This window comes from Pristiophorus japonicus, chromosome 13, assembly GCF_044704955.1.
Source record: "Pristiophorus japonicus isolate sPriJap1 chromosome 13, sPriJap1.hap1, whole genome shotgun sequence".
In the NCBI taxonomy this organism is placed as follows: domain Eukaryota; kingdom Metazoa; phylum Chordata; class Chondrichthyes; family Pristiophoridae; genus Pristiophorus; species Pristiophorus japonicus.
The window spans coordinates 69809826-69832478 of NC_091989.1; the positions used below are offsets into that span (position 1 = coordinate 69809826).

At 44.8% G+C, this 22653-nt stretch overlaps 1 protein-coding gene across 1 annotated transcript in view; it reads right to left on the reverse strand.

Moving 5' to 3' along the window:
- Positions 1–22653, reverse strand: part of dnai7 (dynein axonemal intermediate chain 7) — a 125656-nt gene that overhangs the window by 17905 nt on the left and 85098 nt on the right. The window contains exons 12-13 of the mRNA XM_070896767.1: positions 15102–15291; positions 11225–11439 (exon numbers count right to left, since the gene is read on the reverse strand). Coding sequence (XP_070752868.1) covers positions 11225–11439; positions 15102–15291 — 405 coding nt within the window. The remainder of the gene's footprint in view (positions 1–11224; positions 11440–15101; positions 15292–22653) is intronic.

Genomic DNA, 22653 nt, shown 5'->3' on the forward strand with positions numbered 1-22653 from the left:
CCAATCTCTTGTGTGGGAACTTGTCAAAAGCCTTTGGAAAGTTCAAATACACCTACTGGTTCTCCCTTGTCCACTCTATTAGTTACATCCTCAAAAAATTCCAGAAGATTTGTCAAGCATGATTTCCCTTTCATAAATCTATGCTGACTTGGACCGATACTGTCAGTGCTTTCCAAATGCGCTGCTATTTCATCTTTATTAATTGATTCCAACATTTTTCGCACTTCTGATGTCAGACTAACCGGTCTATAATTACCCATTTTCTCTCCCTCCTTTTTTAAAAAGTGGTGTTACATTAGCTACCCTCATGTCCATCGGGACTGATCAAGAGATCACCAATGCATCGACTATTTCTATGGGCACTTCCTTAAGTACTCTGGGATGCAGACTATCAGGCCCCGGAGATTTATCGGCCTTCAATCCCATCAATTTCCCCAACAACTAATAAAGATATCCTTCAGTTCCTCCTTCTCAGTAGACCCTCGGTCCCCTAGTACTTCTGGAAGGTTATTTGTGTCTTTCTTCGTGAAGACAGAACCAAAGTATTTGTTCAACTGGTCTGCCATTTCTTTGTTCCCCATTATAAATTCACCTGAATCTGACTGCAAGGGACCTATGTTTGTCTTCACTAATCTTTTTCTCTTCACATATCTATAAAAGCTTTTGCAGTCAGTTTTTATGTTCCCTGCAAGCTTCCTTTCATACTCTATTTTCCCCCTCCTAATTAAACCCTTGGTCCTCCTCTGCTGAATTCTAAATTTCCCCCACTCCTCAGGTTTGCTGATTTTTCTGGCCAATTTATATGCCTCTTCCTTGGATTTAACACTATCCTTAATTTCCCTTGTTAGCCACGGTTGAGTCACATTCCCCGTTTTATTTTTACTCAAGACACGGTTGTACAATTGTTGAAGTTCATCCATGTGATCTTTAAATGTTTGCCATTGCCTATCCACCTTCAATCCTTTAAGTATCATTTGCCAGTCTATTCTAGTCAATTCACGCCTCATACCATCGAAGTTACCTTTCCTTAAGTTCAGGACCCTAGTCTCTGAATTAACTGTGTCACTCTCCATCTTAATAATGAATTCTACCATATTATGGTCACTCTTCCCCAAGGGGCTTCGCACAACAAGATTGCTAATTAGTCCTTTCTCATTACACATCACCCAATCTCTCTAGTTGGTTCCTTGACATATTCGTCTAGAAAACCATCCCTAATACACTCCAGGAAATCCTCCTCCACCGTATTGCTACCAGTTTGGTTAGCCCAATCTATATTTAGATTAAAGTCGCCCATGATAACTGCTGTACCTTTATTGCACGCGTCCCTAATTTCTTGTTTGATGCTGTCCCCAACCTCACTACTACTGTTTGGTGGTCTGTACACAACTCCCACTAGCTTTTTCTGCCCTTTGGTATTCCGCAACTCCACCCATACAGATTCCACATCATCCAAGCTTAATGTCCTTCCTTACTATTGCGTTAATTTCCTCTTTAACCAGCAACGCTACCCCACCTCCTTTTCCTTTCTGTTTATCATTGAAACGTATAAAATTCTGACTTGATTGGATAGACTGGATGCGGGGAGCATGTTTCCCCTGGCTGGGAAGTCTAGAACAAGGGGTCACAGTCTCAGGATACAGGGTAGGAAATTTAGGACCGAGATGAGGAGAAATTCTTTTCACTCAGAGGGTGGTGAACCTGTGAAATTCTCTACCACAGAAGACTGTGGAGGCCAAGTCACTGAATATATTTAAGAGGGAGATAGATAGATTTCTAGAAACAAAAGGCATCAAGGGGTATGGGGAAAAAGCAGGAATATGGTGTTGAGATAGAGGATCAGCCATGATCATATTGAATGGCAGTGCAGACTCAAAGGGCCGAATGGCCTACTACTGCTCCTATTTTCTATGTTTGTGGGAGCTTGCTGTGCACACATTGGCTGCCGAGTTTCCCACATTACAAAAGTGACTACACTTCAAAAGTACTTCATTGGTTGTAAGGCACTTTGGGACGTCCTGAGATCGTGAAAGGCGCTATAGAATTGCAAGTCTTTAGATTTTTTTTATTTTCCTCCCCACAGATGCTAACTGGCCTGTTGTATGCTTCAATTTTTTCTGTTTATCAGCTTGTTTAAAGACTGTTTTAACATTGAATGGCACAGTATTTACAGCACAGAAACAAACCATTCAGCCTAACCAGTCCATGCCAGTGTTTATAATCCACTCGAGCCTCCTCCCGTCTTTCCTCATCTACCTCTATTGAGTTGAGATTAACAGCCCTAAACAGATTGATAGAATGTACAAAGCATGATAACACGGAGAATCAGAATACCACACGCCGATTACGGTGGTTAACTGAGGCAGTCACGTTGGCATGTGTCGGTTTCAGTTGGAAGTTTAACCGTTTGGAACTTGAAGTGTTATGTGGGCAGAGAAATCAAACAGTCGGCAATTCTGTTACCAGTGAGATTTGCATCTGTTAACAATGTATGATGTGTGTGGGTGGGTGTGGGTGCGGTGACTATGATTTTTAATATATTAAATAGATGGATGCTTTTCAAAATTCACCCTCAGTATTTATTTCCTCATCTAAAAAAACCTGCTGTCAGTGTGTTCAATAAAAGATTAATAATGGATCTAACTAGACTCCCCTCTGTCTGGATGGAAAATGTAATGTCAGTGTGATATTTGGCATGTTACAGTGTAAGGTACGGAATACCCATTGTTAAACATGCACTATTAGCTACTTTATGAATCCAGATATTTAACATTACAATTGAGTTACAGACGTTAGATGACGTACAATAAACTGCTCCTGTGTCACTGTGCTGAGCTGTGTTTTCCTTTTTGGGACTTGGTTAAAATACGTTTTTTTAAATCAATTTTTATCACGTACCTCATTTAAACAAAGTGGAATAGCCTTGAATTTACATAGGATTATATCGGATACACAGCACAGAAACAGGCCATTCGGCCCAACCAGTCCATGCCGGCGTTTATGCTCCACTCGAGCCTCCTCCCGTCTTTGTCATCTAACTCAATCAGCATAACCCTCTATTCCCTTCTCCCTCATATGCTTGTCTAGCCTCCCCTTAAATGCATCGATACTATTCGCTTCAACCACTCCCTGTGGTAGCGAGTTCCACATTATCACCACTCTTTGGGTAAAGAAGTTTCTTCTGAATTCCCTATTGGATTTCTTGGTGACGATTTTATATTGATGGTCTCTAGTTATGTTCTTCCCCACAAGTGGAAACATTCTCTCTGTATCCACTCTATCAAAACCTTTCATAATTTTAAAGACCTCTATTAGGTCACCCTTCAGCCTTTTCTTTTCAAGGTAAAAGAGACCCAGCCTGTTCATGCTTTCTAGATAGGTATACCCTTGCTTTTCTAGTATCATCCTTGTAAACCATCTCTGCACCCTCTCCAGTGCCTCTGTATCCTTTTTAGAATATGGAGACCAGAATTGCACGCAGTACTCCAAGTGTGGTCTAACTAAGGTTCGATACAGGTTTAGCATAGCTTCACTACTTTTCAATTCTATCCCTCTGGAAATGAACCCCAGTGCTTAGTTTTCTTTTTTAATGGCCTTGCTAACTTGTGTCGTAACTTTTAGTGATTTGTGTATTTGTACTCTGAGATCCCTTTGTTCCTTTACCCCACCCAGACTCACTCCCTCCAAATAATGTGACCTCCCTATTCTTCCTACCAAAATTGTTCGGTCACTGTTTATGGCTGCCTTTCTCAATGCCCCAAGGTTGTTATCTGGGGTGGGGAATGGGCGGGGGGAATGTGAAGGTTCTGAGAAGAGGTTAGACATTTCCCCACAGGGGAAGTGGAGAAAAAGGCGAAGGATAAATCATTCCGGTTAAAAGTAGCTTATACGAGAACAGTTGGAGTGAGCCTGACCATTGTCTGAAGGATTTATACCCATTAAAAAAAATGTACATTTCTTTAAACTAGAGAAGACACCATACCACAGAATGTAAAATCTCCAGCTGAGTATCATTTAAATTACTGAATTTGTTTTCACAGGAAGCAGCGATCTGTAAATGCAATCATACTTGCAGGATGAAGTAAACCACTACAGTTTGCTCGCATAACATCTCATTTCTGTAATAGCCCTTCCGATGGTGACTTTTAATAGTGTAAACCTAACAGAAGGATTTGCGTTGCATCAAACTGACGGTCAAAAATACCTTACGCGATAGAAAATATTCAAAAATATTAAGGGATAAAGTACAGTTGGTTCTGGAAGCAGGTCCCTCATGTTGTATATAATGAAGTACAAAGTGTGAATGGTAATATTAATGGGGGTCAGCCTCTTACAATGTAATCAAGAATAAATAGCACCCAATAACAGTTAATAGGTGCACTCCACTAGCTGTTCAAGAAATGAAACTGTTTTACACCCTGTCAAGAAACATTTTTCTTCCTGTTGTCGTCCGTCCGCCCATCCCCCGGAGTCGAGGATGACTTGCTTCCACACTAAAATGAGTTCTCAGCTGACTGATGAGACCAATGCGGGACCTACAGTCTCTGTCACGGGTGGGGCAGACGGTGGTTGGAGGGACGGGTCCGTGGGATGCTTGATTTGTCGTACGCTCCTTCCGTTGTTTATACTTGGCTTCCGCGTGCTCCCGGCAAAGAGACTCAAAGTGTTCGGTGCCTTCTCGGATGCTTCTCTTTCACTTTGAGCGGTCGTGGGCCAGGGATTCCCAAGAGTCAGTGGGGATGTTGCACTTTTTACAAGGGAGGCTTTGAGGGTGCCCTTGAAACATTTTCTCTGCCCTCCTGGGACTCGCCTGCCGTGACAGAGCTCGAAGTAGAGTGCTTGCTTCGGGACTGTCTCCTCACTGCCAACCCAACCGCCATTACGAAATGGGAAGGGATCCATTTCCAAGTACTACTCTAAGCATGATCAAGCCCCATGAAATCACACCTCACTATACTACAAAATAGATTTCAACTACCTCAAAATAATTACTAGAAGTCTTGCATGTAGCATGCGCTTCATTCACCTTGGTTCTTGTTGTTACGACTTTTCGGTCACACTCCCGCCATCAGTAATTTTGCTGCCATCATTTTCCTGCCACACTTTGTTGATTAGCTTAAAGTAAAACTGCAGGAAATCAGGGAGTAGGAAGTAGACTATACAAATCAAAAGTGAGGAATGCAGCTAGTAAACTGGCAATAAGAAACTACTACAGATACACAAATCACTAAATATAGAGATGCAGGTTACTACGGCCATAATAAAAAAGCAAACCAAATACTGGGGTGCATTTAAAGAGGGATAGAATTGAAAATCAGGAAAAGTTATGTTAAACCTATATAGAACCTTTCGTGGACAACACTTGGGAGTACTGTGCACAGCTATGGTGTCCATATTATAAAAAGGACATAGAGGCACGTGAGAAGGTGCAAAAAATAATTTACAAGAATACCCGATATCAGAACTGAGGTTATAGCCATCTGGAAAGATTGAAGAGGCTGGGGCTCTTTTCTCCAGAAAAGAGAAGGCTGAGGGGTGACCTGATAGAGGCCTTTAAAATTATGAAAGGTTTGATAGGGTAGATGTAGAGAAGATGTTTCCACTAGTGGGGCAGTCCAAAACTAGGAGCCATAAATATGAAAGTCACTAACAAATCCAATAAAGCATTCAGGAGAAACTTCTTTGCCCAGAGAGTGGTTAGAATGTGGAACTTGCTACCACAAGGGGTAGTCGATGCATTTAAGGGGAAGCTAGATAAATACATGAGAGAGAAAGGAATAGAAGGTTATGCTGATAGGGTGAGATGAAGTAGGGTGGGAGGAGGCTCTTGTGGAGCATAAACACCGGCATAGACCAGTTGGGCCGAATGGCCTGTTTCTGTGCTGTACATTCTATATAATTGCTGGTTGTCCCTCATTTAAAAAGTGAATGCTGCTACCATTCAGCAGGAGCAATGTCTTCTTTAATCTTTCTGGTATTCTGTATGCAAGCCTGTGCCATGGTGCACCATTACACTGCATGGCAACGTATCAGTAGTCTATGCCAATGGGGCTTTTTAAAAATGCATTCATGGGATGTGGGCGTCGCTGGCAAAGTTAGCATTTATTGCCCATCCCTAATTGCCCTTGAGAAGGTGGTGGTGAGCCGCCGCCTTGAACCGCTGCAGTCCGTGTGGTGAAGGTACTCCCACAGTGCTGTTAAGGAGGGAGTTTCAGGATTTTGACCCATGATGATGAAGGAACGGCCGATATATTTCCAAGTCAAGATGGTCTGTGACTTGCAGGGGAACATGGAGGCGCCTGCTACCCTTCTCCTTCTAGGCGATAGGAGTCATGGGTTTGGGAGGTGCTGTGGAAGAAACCGTGGCAAGTGCATCATGTAGATGGTACACACTGTAGCCACGGTGCGCCAGTGGTGGAGGGAGTGAATGTTTAAGGTGGTGGATGGAGTGCCAATCAAGTGGGCTGCTTTGTCCTGGGTGGTGTCAAGCTTCTTGAGTGTTGTTGGAGCTGCACTCATCCAGGCAAGTGGAGAGTATTCCATCACACACCTGACTTGTGCCTTGTAGATGGTGAAAAGGCTTTGGGGAGTCAGGAGGTGAGACACTCACCACAGAATACCCAGCGTCTGACCTGCTCTTGTAGCCACAGTATTTATGTGGCTGGTCCAGTTAAGCTTCTAGTCAATGGTGATCCCCAGGATGTTGATGGTGGGGGATTCGGCGATGGTAATCCTATTGAATGTCAATGGGAGGTGGCTAGACTCTCACTGTTGGAGATAGTCATTGCCTGGCACTTGTGTTACTTGCCACTTATCAGCCCAAGTCTGGATGTCATCCAGGTCTTGCTGCATGCGGGAATGGACTGCTTCATTATCTGAGAAGTTGCTGTACAATTCTGTGCTGTAAATTCTACATATTAAGGACTCACAAAAACAATCAATCCTGTTGGGGAGGAGTTAAACTAATATGGCAGGGGGATGGGAACCTATGCAGGGAAACAGAGGGAAGTAGAATGGGGGCAGAAGCAAAAAATAGAAAGAAGAAAAGTAAAAGTGGATGGCAGAAAAACCTAAGGCAAAAAGGGTCACATTACAGCAAAATTCTAAAGGGGCAAAGTGTGTTAGAAAGACAAACCTGAAGGCTCTGTGCCTCAATGCGAGGAGTATTCGGAATAAGGTGGACGAATTAACTGCGCAGATAGCAGTTAATGGGTATGATGTAATTGGCATCACAGAGACATGGCTCCAGGATGATCAAGGCTGGGAACTCAACATCCAGGGGTATTCAACATTTAGGAAGGATAGACAGAAAGGAAATGGAGGCGGGGTGGCATTGCTGGTTAAAGAGGAAATTAATGCAATAGTAAGAAAGGACATTAGCTTGGATGATGTGGAATCGGTATGGGTGGGGCAGAAAACGCTAGTGGGAGTTGTGTACAGACCACCAAACAGTAGTAGTAAGGTTGGGGACAGCATCAAACAAGAAATTAGGGATGCATGCAATAAAGTACAGCAGTTATTATGGGTGACTTTAATTTGCATATTGATTGGGCTAACCAAACTGGTAGCAAGGCGGTGGAGGAGGATTTCCTGGAGTGTATTAGGGATGGTTTTCTAGACCAATATGTAGAGGAACCAACCAGGGAGCTGGCCATCCTAGATTGGGTGATGTGTAATGAGAAAGGACTAATTAGCAATCTTGTTGTACGAGACCCGTTGGGGAAGAGTGACCATAATATGGTAGAATTCTTTATTAGGATGGAGAGTGACATAGTCAATTCAGAAACTAGGGTCCTGAACTTAAGGAAAGGTAACTTCGATGGTTTGAGGCGTGAATTGGCTAGAATAGACTGGCAATTGATAGTTAAAGGGTTGACGGTGGATAGGCAATGGCAAACATTTAAAGATCACATGGATGAACTTCAGCAATTGTACATCCCTGTCTGGAGTAAAAATAAAATGGGGAAGGTGGTTCAACTGTGGCTAACAAGGGAAATTAAGGATATGGTTAAATCCAAGGAAGAAGCATATAAATTGACCAGAAAAAGCAGCAAACCTGAGGACTGGGAGAAATTTAGAATTCAGCAGAGGAGGACAAAGGGTTTCATTAAGAGGGGGAAAATAGAATACGAGAAGAAGCTTGCCGGGAACATAAAAACTGACTGCAAAAGCTTCTATAGATATGTGAAGAGAAAAAGATTAGTGAAGACAAATGTAGGTCCCTTGCAGTCAGATTCAGGTGAATTTATAATGGGGAACAAAGAAATGGCAGACCAGTTGAACAAATACTTTGGTTCTGTCTTCACGAAGAAAGACACAAATAACCTTCCAGAAGTACTAGGGGACTGAGGGTCTAGTGAGAAGGAGGAACTGAAGGATATCCTTATTAGGCGGGAAATTGTGTTGGGGAAATTAATGGGATTGAAGGCCGATAAATCTCCGGGGCCCGATAGTCTGCATCCCAGAGTACTTGCAGTGACAGGATCGATCCAAGTCAGCATGGATTTATGAAGGGGAGGATGTTGTGTCTCTGTAAAGCATGCACTCCCGCCACCAGGGAGCGCATCCCCTGAAGTTCCAAGGGATCGCAGCTGCTTTTTTTGAGGATGTAACTAGTAGAGTGGACAAGGGAGAACCAGTGGATGTGGTGTATTTGGACTTTCAAAAGGCTTTTGACAAGATCCCACACAAGAGATTGGTGTGCAAAATCAACGCACATGGTATTGAGGATAATATACTGACGTGGATAGAGAATTGGTTGGTAGACAGGAAGCAGAGAATCGGGATAAACGGGTCCTTTTCAGAATGGCAGGCAGTGACTAGTGGAGTGCCGTAGGGCTCAGTGCTGGGACCCCAGCTCTTTACAATATACATCAATGATTTGGATGAAGGAATTGAGTGTAATATCTCCAAGTTTGCAGATGACACTAAACTGGGTGGCGGTGTGAGCTGTGAGGGGGACGCTAAGAGGCTGCAGAGTGACTTGGACAGGTTAGGGGAGTGGGCAAATACATGGCAGATGCAGTATAATGTGGATAAATGTGAGGTTATCCACTTTGGGGAAAAAAATGCGAAGATAGAATATTATCTGAATGGCAGCAGATTAGGAAAAGGGGAGATGGAAAGAGACCTGGGTGTTATGGTTCATCAGTCATTGAAAGTTGGCATACAGGTACAGCAGGCGGTAAAGAAGGCAAATGGTATGTTGGCCTTCATAGCGAGGGGATTTGAGTATAGGAGCAGGGAGGTCTTACTGCAGTTGTACAGGGCCTTGGTGAGGCCTCAACTGGAATATTGTGTACAGTTTTGGTCTCCTAATCTGAGGAAGGATGTTCTTGCTATTGAGGGAGTGCAGCGAAGGTTCACGAGACTGATTCCCGGGATGGCTGGACTGACATATGAGGAGAGACTGGATCGACTGGGCCTTTATACATAGGAGTTTAGAAGGATGAGAGGGGATCTCATAGAAACATACAAGATTCTGACGGGACGGGACAGGTTAGATGTGGGCCGATTGTTCCCGATGTTGGGGAAGTCCAGAACCAGGGGACACAGTCTTAAGATAAGGGGTAGGCCATTTAGGACTGAGATGAGGAGAAACATCTTCACTCAGAGAGTTGTTGACCTGTGGAATTCCCTGCCGCAGAGAGTTGTGGATGCCAGTTCATTGGATATATTCAAGAGGGAGTTAGATATGGCCCTTACGGCTAAGGGGATCAAGGGGTATGGAGAGAAAGCAGGAAAGGAATACTGAGGGAATGATCAGCCATGATCTTATTGAATGGTGGTGCAGGCTCGAAGGGCCGAATGGCCTACTCCTGCACTTATTTTCTATGTTTCTATGAATGAGTAGTTAGGAGAACCTATTTAATTTTTTTAATCAATTGAAACACTCGTAAGGCTTTTTGAAAAGAAATTGTGTGCCATTTTATTCTTAGCAGCTAAAATTTCTAACATCCAAAATACAATTTCAAACCCAATTTAAAAAAAAAATCATGATTCACAATAACATGATTATGTTTTCCCAATGAATAGTCTATTGTGTCTTTTAATGACTTCTCTTAAAGTTTGTACTTGAAGACCTCAGCCTCTCCCATAAGCCTGGGCTTGGACCTGATGTTTGGACTGAAGTGTTAGCTGCAGGCACTGCCTGCCCTCTGAGCATGTACAGTGTGGAGAATTCCCAGGATCATCGGTGCCGTTTAGTTATCCCCAGTCATACTATACTCTTCAGACTCTAACAATATCATTCTGGTTGTTTAGCAAAATTATTTGAGGAAAAGGTAAATTTCAAAAGCTTCACTCAGGTAAGGTTTATGTTGCTTGTGTTTCTTACAACTGAGTGTGTGGATGGGTGAGTGGTGTTTGTGAGTGAAGGAGAAAAAAATGACAAAATGTACTCATTAAATACCCACTGTAGCTTAATAAACATTCTATAAACTTCAAATATATATATCAAGCTTGAGACAACAGGTATGCTAATTTAAGTTATTTCATAGGAACGTAGGAACAGGAGTTGCCGCCTGTCCTGTTCTTCAATTAGATCATGCTGATCTATATTTTACCTACCTTGATTCCATAACACTGAATACCCTTACCTAACAAAACCTATTAATCCCAGTTTTTAAATTTTCAATTCACCCCCAGCTTCACAGCTTTTTGGGGGAGAGGGTTCCAGATTTCCACTATTCTGTGTGAAGACGTGCTTCCTGACATCACCCCTGAAAGGCTTGGCTCTAATTTTAAGATTATGCCCAATTGTTCTGGACTCCCCCACCAGAGGAAACAGTTTCGCTCCATCTACCCTTTTGTGATGGTTTCTCTGTGTCGCCAGAGGGCCTTAAGACTGGAGCTGTGTGCAGGTCAGCCCAAATAGAGGTGCTAGGTTGCCTTCCCTGACCATGGACACTACTCAACTAGTTGGGTTTTTAACAACAATCCAATGGCTTTCATAAAAACATAGAAAATAGGTGCAGGAGTAGGCTATTCGGCCCTTTGAGCCTGCACCGCCATTCAATATGATCATGGCTGATCATTCACCTCAGTACCCCATTCCTGCTTTCTCTCCATACCCCTTGATCCCTTTCGTGGTCATTTTTCTGGTAGCAGTCAGCACGTTTTTCTGATATACTATATTCATTTTCACAACTTCTGACCTCTGGGGTTGCTGATTGAGTACCCTATCGTACCCCATATTGAGTTACAGCTTAATCGGAAAACGTACCTTGATTCGAATTTCCACTTTGGTAAAAAAAGCATCAACAGTTAAAATAGCCTCATTTTCAGCTAGAGGTCTGATTTCCCAAGACTGGAAAGGCATATTGATGTGATATCTCTGAATTAGGGTGAAAATGTTGAACGTGTCCATCTTGAAGGACAGCAGCTCTTCCAGCGGATCAAACGTGATGAAGTGAAAACCATCTGTCCTCCACTGTTTACCTTTAAAGAAAAACAAGCAGTTAAATCTGGTATTGGTAAATAAAGGTGGTGGAGGAATCAGGTTGGTTGTGGAATGCAGCAGGGTGGCAGGCAAGCAGTGTGGGAGGCAGAGTCAGATTGTGTGTGAATGTCCGACAACAGGCATAGTGGGGGGTAGGGGGGGGTGGAGGGGGAAGGAGCCGGGTGGCATAATGAAGGACTCAAAATACAAACATACGAAAAATGGCGGACAGGTAACGACCATCTGGTCCATCGAGCCTGTCCCACTCAATTGTGTTACCTTGTGTATCACAACATATACACTCCACCCCACCCCAAACCATGTGATCTCCTGGGAGAGGCAAAAAAACAGATAAAAAACCCAGGCCAATTTGGGGGCCAAGTATCTGGGAAATTCTTCTCCGATCCATTTAGGCGATCGAAACTAGTCCAGGACTTCACTCTGGCCATTTAATTCCCTGCATTACTTACCTTCTGTAAGAGATAATCTCTGCCGCAGCCAGAAACAAATCCAGCTTTCGCTTGAAGGAATTTAACAAAGGTACTCAAAATAATGGAGAAAGAATCATAATGATGAGAAATTAAGACAGGCTCCCCAAACTATGAATAGGCCTTATGGAAAAAATTCTAGGAATTTTGAACTCTGTGCACGTTAAGTCAACTTACACGACAAGTTTAGCGTTGGGTATAAAGCTTCACTACACTGTAGTGAGAGTCCGGGATTAAACCTGACCAGGAGCAAAGCAGGATGAAACTACCTTCTCCAATGAGGCTGACTCCACTTCACTCTACTGATAGGTTGGGCCCTGACTCTGGAGTTCGGCTGCTTGTAGCGTAAATGCACCCTTATGATGAGTAATAAGAATTTAATTCATAATTGATCCATTTTTCATGGGTTTGTTGTGTTATAAATATCATGTTATATGCAAAACCGTATGCAAAGCAAGCACTCTACTTGGAACTCCTTCACGGCAAACGAGCCGAAGGTGGGCAGAGGAAACGTTACAAGGACACTCTCAAACCCACCCTGATAAAGTGCAACATTCCCACCGACACCTGGGAGGCCCTGGCCAAAGACTGCCCTAAGTGGAGGAAGTGCAGCCGGGAGGATGCTGAGCACCTAGAGCCTCGTCGCCGAGAGCGTGCAGAAATCAAGTGCAGACAGTGGAAAGAGCGTGCGGCAAATCTGTCCCATCCTCCCTTACCCTCAACGACTATCTGTACCACCTGTGACAGGGACTGTGGTTCTCGTATTGGACTGTTCAGCCACCCAAGGATTCATTTTTAGAGTGGAAGCAAGCCTGCCTATGATGATGATGATCCCTGCATTTGGGGGCAGCCACCATTGGATCCCACAGATTCGTCCATTGTCCAATATGATGGGTAGAGTGCACTAGATTCCCAGGTGGATTCGCCAAGAAACCATTTGCAAAAAAAGAGTACTGCAATACTTTTACAAATGCCGGAACAAACACTTTGCCCTGCTATTTATGGGCAGGGTGCAGGTGAAGCAGAAAACAGCCAAAACGGCTCTGCCTGATTTGCATCTTGTCCGCCGCCAGCCGGCCGAATGGACAGATTGACTGGCAAGCGGAGGAGGCTGCATGCCAGGTACCCTTCGGGATGGTCTCAGGGAATCTGGAGGTCGTGGGGGGGCAGGGACGGGGGACAGGACGGGGTGAGGATAGGCAGCCAGGAGTGGAGAGGTCTGCATTCAGGAAGAGGGATGGAGGTTGTGAATCAGGAGGGCTGGGAACATGAACCGTTCAAGCCCTTGAGCCGGTTCTGCCATTCAATTAGATTATGGCTGAGCACCATAGGAGCAGGCCGGGGAGCAGCGTGGTGGCGTACCACTCCAGGGAGCAGCACATGCTGGAGCAGGAAAGCAACGGCAGTGAAAAGGGACGTCACCAAGATCCAGGTCAGTGATTGGAGTGTGGGTAGGTACAGCAGGTGCGGCGAACTCAGGGCGAAGGAGTGGCAAGAGATTGTAGAGCAATGTGATTGGGGCCCAGGAGAGCGTGAGTTCGGGGCCAGTGGCCCAGGGGCAGCACGGGCCAGCCCACACTGCAATATGTGTGCACTAGGTCCGTGCAGCAGAGCAGGTCTCCAGTCGTCTTGGGTAATCCTTGCCACTGGACCAAGACCTAGCTCTGTCAAGCCCGTGTGGTGGCTGATGTGCAACGACCATCCCACGTTAAAAAAATCCACACACAGGCATCTTCCACCCTTCAGCATATTAGGTCCTTCATTGAAACACCTGTGAACTTTTTGACGTGGAAGCAAGTCATCCTCGATTCGAGGGACTGTCTATGATGATGATGATGGCTGATCTGTATCTTAACTCCATCTACGCACCTTGGTTCCATAACCCTTAATACTCTTGCTGATCAAAAATCTATCAATTTCAGTTGGGAAGGGGAGAATTCCAGATTTCCACTACCCTCTGGCATCACCCCTGAATGGCCTAGCTCTAATTTTAAGGTTATGCCCCTTGTTCTTGACTCTCCTACCAGAGGAACTAAGCAGAAAGTTGCTTTTTGCATAACGCTGGTCAATATAGCGCTCTAAGATAGCGACTTCGGGATAGAGTTAAATGTATTAACTCATTAATCGGGTTAGAAATAAGTGGGGAAATGTGTTAATGTTCTCTCCTTTCACCTTCGAACCTTGCATTCTCATCATCATCAATAGGCAGTCCCTCGAAATCGAGGAAGACTTGCTTCCACTCTAAAAGTGAGTTCTCAGATGGCTGTGCAGTCCACTGCGGAAATTATAGTTTCTCTAACAGGTGAGACAGACAGTGGTTGAAGGAAAGGGTGTGGGAGGGAACCTGATTTGCCGCACACTCCTTCCGCTGTCTGCGCTTGATTTCTGCATGTTCGCGGCAACGAGACTTGAGGTGCTCAGCGCTCTCCCGGATGCTCTTCCTCCATTTTGGGCGGTCTTGGGCCAGGGATTCCCAGGTGTCGGTGGGGATGTTGCATTTTATCAAGGAGGCTTTGAGGGTGTCCTTGAAGCGTTTGCTCTGCCCACCTGGGGCTCGCTTGCCGTGTAGGAGTTCCGAGTAGAGCGCTTACTTAGGGAGTTGTCCATGAGGGTCCTGACATTCCAGGACCCGAACTTCATATTGAAGGGTGGTAGATGCCTGTGTGTGAGATCTTTTAATGTGGAGTGGCCATTGCACACGGGCTTAGCAGAGCAAGGTCTTGGTCCAGTGCCAAGGGGCTCCAAGACGACTGGGGACCAGGCACTGCTGTATGAGCCTAGTTGCCTACGGCGGCATGCGAGCCATAAGCTCGGCGCTGAGCAACGCCCTTCGGTGAGGTGATGAGAAAACCGAGGCCTGGCTGAGGGCAGGCACTGGGAAGGTCATTGTGGGAGGAGGCGAAGTCAAATAGATCCACAATGGCTGTGGTTACTTAATGAGCCTCGTGTCGGGCATGTGGACGATGTGACCCGCCAACGGAGCTGGTCGAGCATGGTCAGTGCTTGGATTCAGTGCTTGCATTCTAACCCAGCTCAAACTAACGAGATTCAGATTTCTGTACTGATAAGGCCTCAAACGTGACCCTTGAGACACTGATCAGCCTGCTGTGCCTGTCCAGTATTTTGCCTGTTGTTTAAGGCTGAGAAACCTGCTCACTGAGTGAATACAATACCTATTGGATTCCATCTAGCAGGCTTGGGCTGTTCAAAGAACCATGCTTTCGGAGGGAGTTTCATGACGATTCCTGCACACGAATCACAAAAGTTTTCACTCTCCCTTTCATCCGTACTTCCCAGTGTGGAAGTGTCTCCCCTTGTTGACCCTGGTTGACAGGGATAGCACTCCAATCCTGTCTCCGATAACTAAAAACAAAGGTACCACAACAAGTTTATTTATTAGTCATTACTGTTATACTATTTGCTATGACACATTAAAATACCAGAAGTGAATGTGGTTAAAGTGGATGAAAAGTCCCTTGATACATTTGTCTTTATTATCTGGATCGTTTGTACAAGTGTCATCACAGAGGCCTGGAGTTTCCGCATGTTTTCCACCCGGGTATCGACCCACTCTGGGAGGAATTGACTGAACTAGTGCAAAAGATCGTGGAATTTAAGTGAGTTATGCCCAAAACACTGTGCTGGAGTTTCCACGATATTTTACGTTGGTTCACAAGTTAATCCGCCTGAAGCAATCCCCGTTCATAAAACTGGCCACACCCCTAGGTCAGCACGCTGAGTTTCTATCGATTGCTTCCATTCGGGAGTGTTCATCACACTGCGCCCAGAACTTTGGGCACACAGGCACCCGAGGACACAGGATTCCTTTGTTGATGACCTGACGCTGCAGTGACCAGCAGTCAATAGAAGCCTCACTCGGGCCTGTTTCTCATACCTCAACAATGTTTCCAATCCCAGAAACATACTGGAGCATTTTAAAATTGTATATATACCACACATTGAATAGAGAGTCTCAGAGAGCCTTCGAATCTCCCATCAATGTGCAGGAAAGCGCATCAGGACTTACATTTGTGACTGGGGACAGTGGCTCATGAATCAACCTGCAGCTACTGATTCAATTGGCATTAATTAAGCCATTGTTCTATTAACAGCAGGAAAGCAACACGTTACTGGTTAAAGTGCAATTTGACCCAAAGTGCTTCACAGTCAATGATGTGCTTTTAAAGGACCATCAGCAGGCCGGGGCCATTAGAGGGAGCAGCATGCAGTGGTCCGGCCCGGAAATCGGCGCGGTCCCGGCCCGTAAGACCATCAGCAGGCCGGGGCCATTAGAGGGAGCAACGTGCGGCGGCATACCACTGCAGGGAGCAGTGCGTGGTGCTGCAGGAGGGCGACGGCTGCGAGCCAGGCCGCCTGATTGCAGTGCGGGCAGGTACAGCATTTGCTTATGTTCACGAAGCGGCAAGAGTTTGTAGATGGCAGTGACTGCGGTTCAGGAGAAGCTGAGTTTGGGACTCAGAAGAGGCCAGGGGCAGCACGGGCCAGCCCACACTGCGATATGTGTGCGCACTAGCTCCGTGCAGCAGAACTGGTCACCAGTCGTCTTGGTCAATCCTTGCCACTGGATAAAGACCTAGCTCTGTCAAGCCCGTGCGGTGGCTGGTGTGCAACGGTCACCACACGTTAAAAAAATCCACGCACAGACATCTTCCACCCTTCACAATGTATTTCGGGATCTGGAATATTAGGTCCTTCATTGAAACACCTGTGAACTCATCCCTCTTTAGCGTGGAAGCAAGTCATCCTCGCTTGGAGGGACTGCCTATGATTTGACCCAGTTCACCAGGAGTATCAAGGGCTCAATAGGAACTGCAAACAGTACAGTGCTGACACGACAGTCTTCGCCGGCTGCAAATCTACACATTGTGTTTCAGTTTCTGATATTGTTAGACTTACGGAAACCAATTGCCAGCATTCACCAGATAAGAAAGGCAGTCTACTGTACATAATTTTTAGGTGCTTTGAGTACGTCTCATGCTGCACTAAGATCTCCAGGGCCGCAAGACAACAACAACTTGTATTTATATAGCGCCTTTAACGTAGTGAAATGTCCCAAGGCACTTCACAGAAGTATCTTACGATAAAAATTTTGAAACTGAGCTGCATAAGTAGAAATTGGTGTAGGTGACCAAAAGCTTGGTCAAAGAGGTAGGTTTTAACGAGCGTCTTGAAGGAGGAAAGAGAGGTAGAGAGACGGAGAGGTTTAGGCAGGGAATTTTGAAATGGAGGCATTGCTTAATCGGAAGCCAATGTAGGTCAGCGAGCACAGAGGTGATGGGTGAGCGGGACTTGGTGCGAGTTAAGACACGGGCAGCCGAGTTTTGCATCACCTCGAGTTTACGTAGACAGCCAATGAAGGGTTGTACTTGGCCCATTCCAGGCATGTTAGAGAGCCACTGCACACAGGGGAGGGCGCACAGGGCCAGGAGGCCGCCCTGGGTAAGGGCAATATGGCAGAGCAAAGGACAGAGATGCCCATTAAAAAATAAATATTTAAATGGCGGCATCTCTTCAGCATCCAGTCAAAGAGGCCACTATGCAGCTGCAGCACTGCTCAGGCATTCCAGTGCTTAATGGGATATCTGCATCATTTGCATGTAAGTTGGATGGGGTGGGGGCTGCTAATGAGCATACTGCACAACGTATGCAAAGACCCTCAGACCAATGTTCCCTCTAATTTTTATTGGAGCTTCACAGCCCCTTTAACAGGCTGCGCGGCCCATTTGCAATTCTGCGCAGGCGCGGTTTTTCCATTTAAGAGCTGGCTGTGCGGGACCTCCAGAGTGCTGCATGGCTGCGCAGCTTAAAGGGAACATTGCCCCAGACCTCTCTGCATTCGCTGCCCGCACCAGTGCGACTTGAGTAACTCGGGTGCATTGCAGGTCTCGGGCCTCCATGGCTGATTTCGCAGAGCATTCCCCAATCGCATGACCTGCCCTAGGCTTTCTGTCTTGGATGTCAGCAAACTTGGTCAAAGCCATTCAGACTTCACGGTATGCTGGCCCTATCATTCTCGGCAATGCACTTCTTACGACGGCTAGATTATGTCTTAAATATGTCATCAACAAGCATTTCTCCCTTCTGCTCAGCACCAGGCACATATTCAGTCGCTGTATTACATTCCATACTTTGAAACCCATGCTACTGAGTTAACTTGTAAACTTTGTTGCACCTGTTTAAATTTCGCCCTTCTGAGAGCAATCTAACAATCTCACTCTGTCCTTCTCTCTCCTGCCCGTGCCTTCTCTTCTAAATGCCCACTCTCTTCCTTCTCAGTGCTATCTGATCGACTAATCCAAAACTTTTCATATCCCAATCAAAGGATCTTAAGTGACCTTAACATGTGAAATGATTCTTTCAACGAGATTGAAATATTTCCTTTTTAACCCATCTTATTTAACCACTTTCAGCCACTGATATGTTTATTGTGATGGCTTCCTAACCCATCCTTCAGTTGGCCAAACTTTAATTCTGTAAGTTGTCATTCATGTTACTAAAACCTAATAAATTAACAAACAATCTGAGAAGGAGGGGACCCATCCATAGGATTATATCGGATATACGGCACAGAAACAGGCCATTCGGCCCAACCAGTCCATGCCGGCTATGCTGCACTCGAGCCTCCTCCGGTCTTTCCTCATCTAAATCTATCAGCATAGCCCTCTATTCCCTTCTCCCCCATATGCTTATCTAGCCTCCCCTTAAATGCATCTATACTATTCGCTTCAACCATTCCCTGTGGTAGCGAGTTCCACATTCTCATTACTCTTTGGTTAAAGAAGTTTCTTCTGAATTCCCTATTGGATTTCTTGGTGACTATCTTATATTAATGGCCTCTAGTTATGCTCTTCCCCACAAGTGGAAACATTTTCTCTGTCCACTCTATCAAAACTTTTCATCAATTTAAAGACGTCTAATAGGTCACCCCTCAGCCTGTTCATCATTTCCTTATATCTATATCTTTGCATTTCTGGTATCATCCTTGTAAATCTTCTCTGCACCCTCTCCAGTGCCTCCATATCCTTTTTATAATATGGCAACCAGAATTGTACGCAATACTCTAAGTGTGGTCTAACCAAGGTTTGATACAGGTTTAGCATAACTTCCCTACTTTTCAATTCTATCCCTCTAGAAATAAACCCTAGTGCTTGGTTTGCTTTTTTACAGCCTTGCTAACCTGTGTCGCAACTTTGTGATTTGTGTATTTGTACTCCGAGATCCCTTTGTTCCTCTACCCCACCTAAACTTGCACCTTATTCTTCCTACCAAAATGTAATACCTCACATTTATCTGTGTTGAATTTCATTTGCCAATTATATGCGCATTCTGCAAGTTTATTAATGTCCTCCTGTAAGTTGTTGCCATTCTCCTCTGTATTTCATATCCCCATACCCCCAATTTGCAGTCATCAGCAAATTTAGAAATTGTGTTTTTGATTCCAAAGTCTAAATTGTTAATGTAAATTGAGAACAACAGTGGTTCCAGCACTGATCCTTGTGCGACACCACGTCCCACATTCTGCCGCTGTGAATAGCTACCCTTTACCTCTGCTCTCTGTCTTGAAGCCAGCTAGCAATCCATTCTGCATCCCACAAGCTATTTTAACTGCATTCTCAACCTGCCCTGCCACCTTCAACGATTTGTGCACATATACCCCTCGGTGTCTCTGTTCATGCACCCCCTTTAGGATTGTACCCTTTAGTTTATATTTACAACATAAGAAATAGGAGCAGGAGTAGGCCATTTGGCCCCTCGAGCCTGCTCTGCCATTTAATAAGATCACGGTTGATCTGATCCTGGGCTCAGCTCCACTTCCCTGCCCACTCCCCATAACCCTTTATTCCCCTATCCCTCAAAAATCTGTCTATCTCCGCCTTAAATATATTCAATGACCCAGCCTCTGGGGCAGAGATTTACAAGCCTCTGAGAGAAGAAATTCCTCCTCATCTCAGTTTTAAATGGGCGGCCCCTTATTCTGAGACTATGCCCCCTAGTTCTAATTTCCCTTATGAATGGAAATATCCTCTCTGCATTCCACCTTGTCGAGACCCCTCATTATCTTTTATGTTTCCATAAGATCACCTTTCATCCTTCTGAATTCCAATGAGTACAGGCCCAACCTACTCAACCTATCTTCATAATTCAACCCTTTCATCTCCAGAATCAACCTAGTGAACCTTCTCTGAACTGCCTCCAATGCAAGTATATCCTTCCTTAAATACGGAGACCAAAACTGTATGCAATACTCCAGGTGTGGCCTCACCAATACCCTGTACAGTTGTAGCAGGGTTTTATACTCCATCCCCCTTGCAATAAAGGCCAACATTCCATTTGCCTTCCTGATTATGTGCTGTACCTGCAAACTAACTTTTTGTGTTTCATGTACAAGTACTTCCAGGTCCCTCTGCATTGCAACACTTTGCAATTTTTCTCCATTTAAACAGTAATTTGCTTTTCTATTTTTTCTGCCAAAGTGGATAACCTCATATTTTCCCACATTATACTCCATCTGCCAAATTTTTGCCCACTCACTTAGCCTGTCTATCTATATTCCTTTGCAGACTTTTTGTGTCCTCCTCACAATTTGCTTTCCCATCCATCTTTGTATCGTCAGCAAACTTGGCTACATTACACTCGATCCCTTCATTCAAGTCATTAATATAGATTGTAAATAGTTGAGGACCCAGCACTGATCCCTGCGGCACTCCACTAGTTACTGTTTGCCAACCGGAAAAAGACCCATTTATTCCGACTCCCTGTTTTCTGTTAGTTAGCCAATCCTCTATCCATGCTAATATATTGCCCCCAACGACGTGAACTTTTATCTTGTGCAGTAACCTTTTATGTGGCACCTTATTGAATGCCTTCTGGAAATCCAAATACACCACATCCACTGGTTCCCCCTTATCCACCCTGCTCATTACATCCTCCAAGAACTTCAGCAAATTTGTCAAACATGATTTCTCTTTCATAAAACCATGCTGACTCTGCTTGACTGAATTATGCTTTTCCAAATGTCCCGCTACTGCTTCTTTAATAATGGACTCCAGCATTTTACCAACAACAACTGATCTAGTTTCCTGCTTTCTGTCTGCCTCCTTTTTTAAATAGGGGCATTACATTTGCAGTTTTCCAATCTGCTGGGACCTCCCCAGAATGCAGGTGGATTACAACCAATGCATCCACTATCTCTGCAGCCACTTCTTTTAAGACCCTAGGATGCAAGCCATCAGGACCAGGGGACTTGTCCGCCTTTAGTCCCATTATTTTACCGAGTACTACTTCTTTAGTGATAGTGATTGTATTTAGTTCCTCCCTCCCTATAGCCCCATGATTATCCACTATTGGGATGTTTTTAGTGTCTTCTACCGTGAAGACCGATACAAAATATTTGTTCAAAGTCTCTGCCATGTCCCTGTTCTCCATTATTAATTCCCCAGTCTCATCCTCCAAGGGACCAACATTTACTTTAGCCACTCTTATTCTTTTTATGTACCTGTAGAAACTCTTACTATCTGTTTTTATATTTCTGTTTTTATAATCTAACTTCCCCCTCTTTATTATTTTTTTAGTCGTTCTTTGCTGGCTTTTAAAAGTTTCCCAATCTTCTGGCCTCCCACTGTCCTTGGCCACTTGGTATGCCTTTGTTTTCAATTTGATACCCTCCTTTACTTCCTTAATTAGCTACGGATGGTAATCCCTTCTCATTGGAATATATTTTTGTTGAGAGTTATGAAATATCTCCTGATTTCACTCCTCATTCTTTCTACCAAAATATATCACTTCGCACTTTTCCGCATTAAATTTCATCTGCCACGTGTCCACCCATTCCACCAGACTGCCTATGTCCTCTTGAAGTCTATCACTATCCTCCTCACTGTTCACTATACTTGCAAGTTTTGTGTCATCTGCAAATTTTGAAATTGTGCCCTGTACACCCAAGTCATTAATATATATCAGGAAAAGCAGTGGTCCTGGAACCGACCCTTGGGGAACACCACTGTGTACCTTCCTCCAGTCCAAAAAACAACCATTCACCACTACTCTCTGTTTCCTGTTACTTAGACAATTTTGTATCCATGCTGCCACTGTCCTTGTTATTCCATGGGCTTCAACTTTGCTGGTAAGCTTATTATATGGCACTTTGTCGACGCCTTTTGGAAATGCATATACGCCACGTCAACCACATTATCCTCACCAACCCTCTGTAACTACTACATTTAAACAGGCCGATGTAACCTGAGCTTGTCCCGTGTCCATTCGTGTGCGCACTTTGGCTGCCGCTCCGGAACTGAGCCATTCAATACTTTCCACTTATCCTCCCTCTTTCCTTTTCTCTCTCTCTCCCTCCCTGACCGTCTCCCCTGTTGTCATGCCTCCTTTCATCTCTCCTCTCTCGGATACTCTGACCTCCCAAATCCCTACCCCAATCCTTCATTACTCTTCGACTTTCCTAACTCCTGCCACTGTCCCAGGCTTGACTCCCTCCTAGATAAACTTACAGCTTCCCTCTGTGCCTCTCTTGGCATCCTACGAAGGGCCTATCGAGGCATTCGTCGCTGCCTCCTTACGAGCAGCAACTCCAACCATCCCATCCTACTTTCTCACCGACTTGCCCGCCCAGTGCTAGGGTTAGGGTTAGCCCCCTCCTATTTCTCATCTGGCGACATCATCCGGTGTCAGTTTCCACATGTACGCTGATAA